Source organism: Mobula hypostoma, chromosome 8, assembly GCF_963921235.1.
Source record: "Mobula hypostoma chromosome 8, sMobHyp1.1, whole genome shotgun sequence".
Taxonomy (NCBI): domain Eukaryota; kingdom Metazoa; phylum Chordata; class Chondrichthyes; order Myliobatiformes; family Myliobatidae; genus Mobula; species Mobula hypostoma.
Genome location: NC_086104.1, coordinates 99,813,327 through 99,825,510, shown reverse-complemented (window position 1 = coordinate 99,825,510; position 12,184 = coordinate 99,813,327). Strand labels below are relative to the sequence as shown.

Here is a 12,184-nt window from a genome sequence, read left to right as displayed (position 1 = left end):
CGTAGATCAACAAATTTATTTATTTAGAGACACTGTGCAACCCCAGCGAGATGCACCGCCCAGCCACATAGTTAACCCTAGTCTAATTAGAGGAAAAATACAATGCCCAATTCATCTACTATCTGCTATGACTTTGAACTGTGGGAGGAAATTGGAGCTCCCGGAGAAAACCCTCGGGGTCATGGGAAGGACGAACAAGCTTCAACGCCAAAACTGAACTCTTAACCCCAACGCCCTGAGCCGTAATAGTGTTGCACTAACCGTGGTTAAAGTGATGTTTGTCAAATGCTAGAAAATAGAGTTGGCCTGTCTACCCCAATCCCATCGGCTTACATTTGGACCACATCCCTATAAACCTTTCCTATCCTTGCACCTGTCCAGGTGTCTCTTAAACACTGAAGAGAGAGAAAAGATTAGTCTTATTTGTCCATCCTTTACGTCAACGACCAGTGCAGCCTGGGCATATGCTTGGGGCAACCCACAAGTGCCACCATGCTTCCAGCACGAACACAGCATGCCCATAGCTCTCTAACCCTAACCTGGGTGTCATTTAAAAAGCAGGAGGAGAACGGAGCACCCGTAGGAAACCCACGCTGTCATGGGGAGAATGTACAGAGTAGAATTAGAGATCGTGGGTCAAAGGTGAAAGGTGAGGCATTTAAGGGGAACCTGAAGAAGAACTTCTTCACTCAGAGGGTGGTGTTGAGTGTGGAACGAGTTCCAGGGAAGTTGTGGATGTAGGTTCAATTGGATGGGAGGGGATGGAAGGCTATGGTCTGGGTGTGGGTTGATGGGACTAGTCAGAATAACAGTTTGGCACAGTCTAGATGGGCCAAGCCTGCATTTACCACCAGCATCTTATTGGCCAAGAGAGCTTACATCCTGATTTAGCCAACAATGAGTAAACAGATGAGGACCTTGAACCCATGACACACACTGCAATCCTTAGGCGTTCCGTCATCTCAGTCACTCCTTTAGACCTCACCTTTTTAGTGCTTTCACTCATTACAACACCCACGAAATGCTGGAGGAACTCTGCAGGTCAGGCAGCATCTATGGAAATGATTAAACAGTCGACATTTCGGGTTATGACCCTTCATCAGGACTGGAAAGAAAGGTCTCCTCCTCTTCCCCTTTCTCCCATGGTCCGCTCTCCTCTCCTATTAGATTTCTTCTTGTTCAGCTCTTTAGCTCTTCCACCTATCACCTCCCAGCTTCTTACTTCATCCCCCTCCTCACCTGCCCAGCTTCCTCTTCACCTGGTCTCACCTATCATCTGCCAGCTTGAACTCCTTCCCCTCCTGCACTCCACTTTTAATTCTGCACAGTCAGGGACCCCAGGACCAGAGGGCACAGCCTCAGAATAGAGGGACATCCCTTTAAAACAGAGATGAGGAGGAATTTCTTCAGCCAGATGATGTTAAATTTGGAAAATTCATTGCTACAGATGTCTGTGTGAGGCCAAGTCACTGAGTATATTTAAAATTGAGGTTGATAGGTTCTTGATTAGTCAGAGTGTCAAAGTTTATAGGGAGAAGGAAGGAGAATGAGGTTGAGAGGGATAGTAAATCAGCCATGATCAAATGGCCGAGCAGACTTGATGGGTTGAATGGCCTAATTCTGTTCCTGTCTTATGATCACTTAACTCCTTACCAAGTTGCACAGCCCCAGGTTCAGGAACAGCTGTACCCAAACAACCATCCAGTTCCACTTTCTAGTGCACATGACAAGTGAAGAGTGAACCCCTCCCATCCTCCCAGCCTCCTTCACTCCACTCTCCCTACCTTTCTCTTAAATCCCCCACTATCCCTTCCAGTCCCTTTCACTGCCCTCTTGTACACCTCTTACTCTTTACTCCTTCATTTCTCTTAAACCCCCCATCCCTTCCCATCCCATTCACTGTACATGCCCCTCACTCATAACTTCCCTGCCTCTCCCACTCCCCCCGCCATCCTCCTCCACTTCACTTCTCTGGATGTCTCACTCGCCCCCCCCCCACCTTTACTCCTAAACCTCACCCGCCACCCTTCCAGCTTCCAGCGTCCTTCACCTCAGACCGGTAGACGTCCCACTCTTAACTCCCCTCTCACTCGTAATCCCCATCCCTTCACCCTTCACTCCGAACTCGCCCCCCCCACCACCCTCTGCCTGTCTCCTCGGACCCTCCAGAGCTGCAGATCAACAGTGTCTCACCCTGTCCTGACTCTGAAACCTTCTCTCCCCACCGAGCCCTGTACTAATGAAGGATATTGTCCACCGCGGCCACAAGTAACAAGAGAAATTCCTTCACCGACCAGAAGCAGCCCCCGCCCCCCTTTTACACCCTACACCAACCAGCAAACGTTGGTGAGAAAGACCCCACTGCACTCACCCCTTCTCTTGAAGAGCTTGATGAAGGATTCTAACTTTCTGTTTATGAACACCACCATTTCCTTTCCACGGTTACTCCGTCCTCCTGGACACCATACCAACCTCGCCGCCCGCCCAACCCCACCAAGACCGTACTGCCACTTTGCAAAGCTCTCCACAGACTTGGGGTGGGGTGGCGGGGAGGGGGAGAAGGCGGCTCTATTTTTATGGCGAACAGTTGTTTGAACTCATTAACTTGATACGTTTGGTTCTCTTTCTGGGAGCCTTCCCTCCTTATACGAAAAGAAAGCCTTTAAATTCCGGAAGTTTCAGTTTAGAAGCAGCCTCTCTCTCTCTCTCTCAGTCCCTTAGTTGAGGTGAGCTGAAAATGCAGGAATATTATCCTTTCCACTTGGCTCAGCGATACGCCACAAGTCACAGCACCCTGAGCTATCCTCGAAGGTCCAGACACAGGTTGCAGTCTGTGACGGGAAGAGGCAGACAATATGGAACGAGGAGCGGCTGGTTTAAAATCCACCTGTGCCTCTCAAGACTGAGGGAACGCGTCAAGAAATAAGGCAGCAAAGGACTTTCCACCCACTCACACTCCTCCCCTCTCCTGTCCTGCCTGAGTTGCTAAGCAATAGACTCACAAAGTAATTCCACACCCCCCCACTCCATTCTACTCCACGTGAAGTGAAGCGATAGACAATCTGATTCATTCCTGTCAGCGAGGGGGGTCATTGTCTGCCTGGCCTCTCCCCCCCCAACCCCTCGCCACAGTCAATAGTTGGATCTTTTCAATAGAACCTCTGTGGAATTGCTAATGCAGTCTGTATATTTTTTCCACCACGGATTATCAGCTCCAATTCCCTCGTGTTCCTCAATTAATTCCCATTTCCTTCAAGTTCCTCTTGCAGCGACTGCAATTAGTGGCTGTAGTTGAAACCAGAAACCGTGCTGAAGTCCATTTGACCTGAAGTGTATGTGTGTGTGCACTGCCATCTTTTGTAAACAACTTTACACACATTCTTTATCCTTTTCCCCGGATTAACAAATCACCATCTCGTTTCTCAGTCAACTTGAAAGGGACAAAAATAAGGACTTTTTTTAAATAAAGATTGGCTTTGTTTGTCACATGTACATCGAAACATACAGTTGAATGCATTATTTGTGTCAACGACCGCCACCGTCTGAGAGTGTGCTGGCAGGGGTCTTACAAGTGTGGCCACAACTCACTAACCGTAACCCGTATGCGTTTGGAATGTGGGAGGAAAGCAGAGCGTCCGGAGCAAACCCACGCAGTCACGGGAGAGAATGTACAAACTCTTACAGACAGTGAGTGGCAGGACTTTACCAAAGAGTAGTTCCCGGATAAGGGACGTACAAATAAAGAAGAAAACTTGAAAGGCTGAAAAACTGAAATAAAATGAATGGAACTAGGCAACGGATTCACCAGAGGTGAAGAGGGAGTGGATCTGGACAGTGATTCAAATTCAGAGACCAGGGAAAGACACAAACGTTAACTGGCCCGATCATTTCCAGGAGTGTCCTTCACACTGATCGGATCGGCGGTGAATTTCCAACATTTCACCCCACCACCTCCTGCTAAATTAAAATGAAAGGTTTCATGGTCTCCTTTTCCTAATCAGTAAACTCTAATGATCAGTGTAGTAACCACCCCAACATCTCCCCCCATTCCACGCACACAATCTCACGCGCATACACACACCCACTTTCACACAGCCTCTCTCACACATCCTCACACTCAGTTTCTTTCTCTCTCTCTCTCACACATGCATGCACAGTCAGTTTCTCTCTCTACCATGCAGTCTCTCATACACCCACATTCACACTGCCTCCGCCACATACAATTTCCCTCTTGCACACTCATATTCAGCCTCTCTCACATATCTTCTCAGATACGTGTACACCCAGTTTCTCTCTCTTCCACACAAACACCCACAGTTTCATTCTCACTCTTTCTCTCCCACACAGCCTCTCTCATTCAGTTTCCATCTCTCCCTCTCTCTCGCTCTCTCTCTCTCTCTCTCTCTATCTCACACACACACACACATACACACGCACAGAGTCTCAGGCACGTCCATACCCACACACGGGGTTTCTCTCATGTACACCCACACACCATCGACACACATACCACACACACTGCATAAACACAACACATAGACAATGGACATACAACTCATAGACACCAGAAATTCTGCAGATACTGGCAATCCAAAGCAACACACACAAAACACTGGAGGAACTCAGCAGGTCAGGCAGTATCTATGGAAAAGAATAAACAGTCGACGTTTCGGGCTGAGACCCTTCTTTGAGACCGAGAAGGAAGGGGGAAGCCGCCGGAATAAAAAGGTAGGGGGAGAGGAAAGAGGCTGGCTGGAAGGTGGGCAAAGTAAAAGGCTGTTGAAGAAGGAATTTGATGGCAGAGGAGAGTAGACCATAGGAGAAAGGGAAGAAAGAAGGGACCCAACGGTAGGCAGACGAGAAGAGATAAAAGTTCGAGAGGGGAAGTTGTTTACTAGAAGGGGAAATCGAGATTCATACCATCAGGTTAGAGGCTACCTAGACGGAATAAAAGGTGGCTTGAGGGTGACCTCATCTTGGCGCAAGAGGAGGCCATGGACTGACATGGGAATCAGGAATGAAATGTTTGGCCATCAGGAAGTCCTGCTTGTGGCGGATGGCTTCATAAACATAGATGCACACACATGGCTTAAGGAGATGGTGGGATGCTGGTGGTTTTAAACCCTGAAGAGTGAGAACCATACCAAATTTTGTGGAGTGAAAAGAAGGGCCTTGGGTTTGGGCAGGAGAGCAGAAAAATTAGGAAAGTAAACCAAGCAGCCAGAAGGTAGTTCAGCTGCTCCTGAGGAAGAAAAGGCAAAAGGGAAATGGGAAAGAAACCAAAAATACAACACTAATTTACAGGAGGGAAGCATTCACACTCCTACGTGGGGCAATTTATGATTTTAGTGAGTGGGAAAGGGACTTGCTTTGCTGTTGTTATCTTGTTCTGTTGACTATTGTGAACATGCTGTGTTGGTGCTGGAATGCATGTCAACTCTTGCAGACTGCCCCCTTAGGTTGTGTTGGTCGTGAACACAAATGACCTATTTTAGGAAAGGTGTGCTTTGATGTCACATGATAAGTAATCTGCATCTATAATGTCAAGTATCACATGACACAATGCTTGGCCCTCTCAACTATTGAGCACATTTACAAGGAGCACGGCAAGCATTCATCATCAAGGACCCCCACCATCCAGGCCACGCTCTCTTCTCACTGCTGCTATCAAAGAGGAGGTCCAGGAGCCTCAGAACCCACCGGCAGCTTCAGGAACAGTTATTACCAGGCTCCTGAACCAGCGTGGATAACTCTACTCACCTCAACATGGAACTGAGTGTGGCCTGTTCCCCGCCCCTGCTCCTGCAGCTCGGAAATCACCTGAGCTGTCATGCACAAGTCCCTGGACAATGGGGGCAAGAACGTCCCCAATGTCGCCCTCACCCTGATGGCCAGCTTCATGTGTGACTGCATCAGGTTGTGTGTGGAACCCAGATATGTGGACACCAAGTACCACTATGTGCCCAGGTTCTACCTATCGCCCTGGCTACGAAGGATAGGTCTGGCCCCACTCCCGCGCAACGCCCCAGTCAGCTGGTCGTTGCCGCCATACCTGTCCTTCGTAGACAAGTTCTTCCAGGTCAATGTCTTTGAGCACAGGGCCATCAGGCAGTGGTCGGCATGTAATGTCCTGCAGGCACTGCAGGAGAAGGACGTGAGGACACAGTGGGGTGGTTCCCTGAGCAGACCGTCCAGTTCATCTGGCAAATTGCCTCATCGCCAGATCTCACCAACAGGCACCAAGACCTCGCCCGGCTGGCGGTGAGAGGGGCCCTCCCAGTCAGAGCCCTCCTGTACGCCCGGAACGTTGTCTCCGCACCCCACTGCCCATGGGAGGACTGCAGTGAGGAGGAGTCTGTGACCCACCTCTTTGCACACCCCAGTTCGCAAAGAGGGTGTGGAGGAGGATGGACAGGCTAGTGTCACGTTTCATCCCCAGCAGCTGCGTAACAGATGACTCTCTGATCTACGGGCTGTTCCCGGGGACGCACACAGAGACGAACATCCGGTGCTGCTGGCAGATCATCAACTCGGTGAAAGGCGCTCTTTGGTCGGCCTGAAACTTGATGATCTACCAAAATATGGAGATGTCCGTGGGAGAATGCTGCCGACCGGCACATTCTCGGCTACAGGAGTACGTGCTGAGGGACGCACTGAAACTCGGTGCAGCCACCGCAAGAGCCCGGTGGGGAAGGACCACAGTTTAGGGTTCTTCTCCTGCGGGAGTGAGAGGGGTCGGGTGGTGGGGAGTAGACCCTCAAAAATGGTGTGGAAAGGTGAAACAACAGAGTGCCACGTGGGTGGCTAGAAGTGTGGAAATGTATAAACCGTAATGGAACCATCTGTAAAGGATTGACAGTCATTGAATGGTTTATTGTACATAATTTTATTTTTGAATAAAGTATGTTTTGTTAAAAAAAACACGGTACTGATTCCAACATCCAAGGACTCACTTTCAAGGACTCTAGAACCCCTGTTCTCGCCATATTATTTATTTATTTATTGTATTTACACAGTTTGCCACCTTTTGCACATTGGGGTTGCCTGCCCACCTTTGATTGTGTGCAGCTTTTCGTTGATTCTATTGTGTTTCTTTGTGTTTACTGTGAATGCCTGCAAGAAAATTAATCCCCAGCTAAGTGTACGGTGGCACACACTGGATGCACTTTGAACATTGAACTCAACCGTTTTGACTGGCGCAGTCGCGACCCGGGCTCAACTGGAAACCCCGGCACTGTCCGTACCGAGTCTGCGCCTTCTCCCTGAAACCAGGTGGGTCTCCCCTCCGTGCTCTGGTTTCCTCGCACATCCCAAAGTTTTTAACTGGCTGCTCTAAACTGCCCCGAGCGTGTGTGGGTGACAGGCAGGATCCGTGAGGTGGGAATGTGGGAAGAATGAAAATATTGGATGAGTGTGAATGGGTGGTTTCTTTGCTGTGCCCCGTGGATATTCATTGCCGTATCGTATACGTTACTGATGTATCACTATCGGACAAAGACCAGCACAGATGCAATTAACATTCAGATTCCAGTTTGAGATCCACCCCCTCATTCTGCATCTGAACAATTGCTATCAATCACTCAGAACTACGGTCATTATCACTGACAACACACATAAAAGTTGCTGGTGAACGCAGCGCGCCAGGCAGCAACTATAGGAAGTGGTCCAGTCGACATTTCGGGCTGAGACCTTTCGTCAGGACTAACTTAAAGAAGAGATAGTAAGAGATTTGAAAGTGCTGTGAAATTTGTTGCTTTGCAGCAGCCAAACAGTGCAATATGTAAAATATACTATGTTACAATAAGAAATATACTGTTATAAATATTAAATATTACAGAAAGAAAGCAAAGATATTCATGGGTTCGATGTCCACTCGGAAATCTGATGGCGGAGGGGAAGAAGCTATTCCTGAAACATTGTGCATGGGTCTTCAGGCTCCTGTACTTCCTCCTTGATAGAAGCAATGGGGAGAGGGCACGTCTTGGGTGATGGGGATTATTAATGATGGATGCTACCTTTTAGAGGCATTGCTTTTTGAAGATGTCATTGATGCTAGGGATTATTATTCTGTGCAAGACCACAAGATATAGGAACAGAATTAGGCCATTTGGCCCATCGAGTCTGCTCCACCATTTCATCATGGCTGATAAATTTTCCCTCTCAGCCCCAACCTCCTGCCTTCTCCCTGTATCCCTTCCTTTCGGCCATGGTGATGTATTTTCATCTGCTTAAGGGTGCTGTAAGTTGAGTCCAAGTCCTGCAGAAATCGTGAAATTGCTAGTTCGTTTAGACAGTTCAAACGTGCATTGCTTAAAGGGAGATTACAGGCTGCTGATTGCAGCGAGAGTAATCCAGAGGAGGCATATTTGGAAGTTTTGTAAGCAGCCTACCACATATCGCCATGCTTCACCGGCACAGTCTTGCCAACATGAACGGATACAGAAAGGATGTTTCCTATCGTGGGAGCGTCTAGAATCTGAAGGCACAACCTCAGAATAGAAAGACATCCATTTGAACAGAAATGAGGATGAATTTCTTTAGCCAGAGGGTAAATCTGTGGAATTCACTGCCACAGACAGCTGTGGAGGCCACATCAGTCAGTGTATTTAAGGTAGACGATAGGTTCCTGATTGAAGGTTAAGGGTTATTGAGGGTAGGTGGGAGAACAGGGTTGAAAGTAATCAGGTATGGTTGATCGAATGGCAGTGCAGACTCAAAGGGCTGAAATTCTGCTCCTAGGTTTTATGGTATTATGAAAACAGGTACAGACTAGATAGGCTGAATGGTCTAGTACACCGAAGTCAAAGTCAAGTTTATTGTCAAATGCACGAGTACGTGGATGCAAAGGTGAAAATGAAGTCATTCTTATAATAGCATCACAGGGCCGACTCAACTGGTCAAAAGGCCTCATTCTTCTCCTATGTCCACAGAAGCTTCCTGACCTGCTGAATTCCTCCAGCATTCTGTGTGTGTTCAACAATGACTAGCTTCTTTCAGAAGAGGATCCAGGATACTCAGGAGAGGAGTGGGATGGACAGAATGTAAGATTCCCTCTGTTTTTGTAATCAGCAATACATCTGTTTGCGGCGGAGTCACAGACCACCAGCAAACCTCCCACTGCTTAAGTAAGGGGTGGTCTTCCACAGCTGGACAGTGAAGTACCGTCTTCCCTTCACATCTGGAGCACTTGTCGTGTCTTCCTTCTCTTACATCTTTGTGCTGTCACGGGAAAGCAGCATCCATCATCAGAGACCCCCACCATCCAGGTCATGTTCTCTTCTCTCTGCTGCCACCGGGAAGGAGGTACAAGAACCTCAGGACCTGCACCACCAGGCTGAGGAACAGTTATTACCCCTCAACCATCAGCCTCTTGAACCAGTGGGGATAATGTCACTCACCTCAACACTGAACAGATTCCATAACCTATGGACTCACTTTCAAGGACTCCACAACTCATGTTCACAGTACTATTACGTTTTTTTTGTTTTCAGAGTCTTTGTGTGAAGCTTTTCACTGATTCTATTGTATTTCTTTGTTCTACTGTAAATTCCAGAAAGAAAATGAATCTCAGGGTAGTGTATGGTGACATATATTGTGGAGAGCACTCTAAAAGGTTGCATCACCGTCTAGTATGGGAGGGGGGGCTAGTTGCACAGGATCGCAGTGAGCTGCAGAGAATTGTAAACTTAGTCAGCCCCATCATGGGCACGAGCCTCCGTGGCATCCAGAACATCTTCAAGGAGCAATGCCTCAGAAAGGCAGCATCCATCATTAAGGACCTCCATCACCCAGGGCATGCCTCGTTCTCTTTGCTACCATCAGGAAGGAGGTACAGGAGCCTGAAGGCACAGACTCAATGATTCAGGAACAGCTTCTTCCCCTCTGCCATGTGATTTCTGAATGGACATTGAATGCATGAACAATATCTCACTACTTTTTTATTTCAATTTTTATGCTACTTATTTAACTATTTATAGGCATCCGTTAGTCTCATGAGACCACGGATTTGTGTCTTGGAAGGTTTCCGGGGCACAGGCCTGGGCAGGGTTGTATGGAAGACCAGCAGTTGCCCATGCTGCAAGTCTCCCCTCTCCATGCCACTGATGTTGTCTAAGGGAAGGGCATTAGGGCCCATACAGCTTGGCATCGGTGTCATCACAGAGCAATGACATTCTACAGCGCGACTTCAGAGAACTCGGAAGAAGGCTGAAAAGCAGGACTTCCAGGGTGGTTATCTCCGGTTTGCTTCCAGTTCCCTGTGCTGGAGAGGGCAAGAACAGGGAGATAATGGATCTGAATGTGTGGCTGAGGAACTGGTGCAGGAAGCAAGGATTTACATTCTTGGACCACTGGGGTATGTTTCGGGGTAAGGATGAATTGTACAAAAGGGATGGGTTGCACCTTAATAAGCAGGACACGGGCATTCTGGCAGGCAGGTTTGTCTCTGCAACACGGGTGTGTTTAAACTAAGTAGTGGGGGGCGGGGGGGAGGGGACGAACTGGAAATATAAGGATGGAGATAAAGGGAAAGTGAGAATAAGAAAAGTTAAGAATGACAGCAGAATCAACAGAGCAGAAAGCTCAAGAAGGGATCGTACAGTATGGCCAAGTGAAATAGAAATTGATATGGGAGGTCAGGGAAGTAATGAATTAAAAGTATTGTATATGGATGCACGGAGTATAAGAAATAAAGTGGATGAGCTTGAGGCTCAGTTGGAAATTGGTAAGTCTGATGTTGTGGGAATAACAGAGACATGGCTTCAAGTGGACAGGGACTGGGAAATGAATATCAAGGATATATGTCCTATCGAAAGGACAGACTGATGGGCAGAGGGGGTGGGGTGGCTCTGTTGGTGAGGAATGATATTCAGTCCCTTGCGAGGGATGACATAGAATCAGGAGACGTAGAGTCAGTATGGATAGAACTGAGAAATTCTAAGGGTAGAAAGACCCTAATGGGAGTTATCTACAGGCCCCAAACAGTAGTCTGGATGTAGGGTGTAAGTTGAATCAAGAGTTAAAATTGGCATGTCGCAAAGGTAATGCTACAGTTGTTATGGGGGACTTCAACATGCAGGTAGACTGGAGGAATCAGGTTGGTACTGGACCCCAAGAAAGGGAGTTTGTGGAGCCCCTCTGAGATGGATTCTTAGAACAGCTTGTACTGGAGCCTACCAGAGAGAACACAATTCTAGATTTAGTGTTGTGCAATGAACCGGATTTGATCAGGGACCTCGAGGTAAAGGAGCCATTAGGAGGTAGTGACCATAATATGGTAAGTTTTAATCTACAATTTGAGAGGGAGAAGGGAAACTCGGAAGTGTCAGTATTACGGTTGAACAAAGGGAACTATGGTGCTATGAGGGAGGAGCTGGCCAAAGTTCAATGGAACAATACCCTAGCAGGGATGACAGTGGAACAGCAATGGCAAGTGTTCCTGGGAATAATGCGGAAGGTGCAGGATCAGTTCGTTCCAAAGAGGAAGTAAGATCTTAAGGGGAGTAAGGGGAGGCCGTGGCTGACAACGGAAGTAATGGACAGCATAAAAATAAAAGAGAAGAAGTATAACATAGCAAAGACGAGTGGGAAGCCGGAGGATTGGGAAACTTTTAAAGAGCAACAGAAGGTAACTAAAAGGGCAATACACGGAGAAAAAATGAGGTACAAAGGTAAACTAGCCAAGAATATAAAGGAGGATAGTAAAAGCTTCTTTAGGTATGTGAAAAGGAAAAAAATAGTTAAGACCAAAATTGGGCCCTTGAAGACAGAAGCGGATGAATTTATTATGGGGAACAAGGAAATGGCAGATGAATTGAACAGGTTCTTTGGATCTGTCTTCACTAGGGAAGACACAAACAATCTCCCAGATGTAATAGTGGCCAAAAGACCTAGGGTAATGGATGAATTGAAGAAAATTTATATTAGGCAGGAAATGGTGTTGGATAGGCTGTTGGATCTGAAGGCTGATAAGTCCCCGGGACTTGATGGTCTGCATCCCAGGGTACTTAAGGAGGTGGCTTTAGAAATCGTGGACGCATTGGTAATCATTTTCCAATGTTCTATAGATTCAGGATCAGTTCCTGTGGATTGGAGGGTGGCTAATGTTGTCCCTCTCTTCAAGAAGGGAGGAAGAGAGAAAACAGGGAATTATAGACCGGTTAGCCTGACGTCGGTGGTGGGAAAG

At 47.6% G+C, this 12,184-nt stretch overlaps 1 protein-coding gene across 4 annotated transcripts in view; it reads right to left on the bottom strand.

Annotated features, from left to right (window-relative positions):
- Positions 1-12,184, bottom strand: part of LOC134350780 (NHS-like protein 1) — a 308,666-nt gene that overhangs the window by 62,825 nt on the left and 233,657 nt on the right. The window contains exon 1 of one of the 4 annotated variants that reach the window (XM_063056463.1): positions 2,372-2,916. The exons of the other annotated variants lie outside the window; for them this stretch is intronic. Within the exon in view, the coding sequence (XP_062912533.1) occupies positions 2,372-2,429 (58 nt within the window). The 5' untranslated portion in view covers positions 2,430-2,916. Of the gene's footprint in view, positions 1-2,371; positions 2,917-12,184 lie in introns of those variants that run through there. 4 annotated transcript variants of the gene reach the window in all.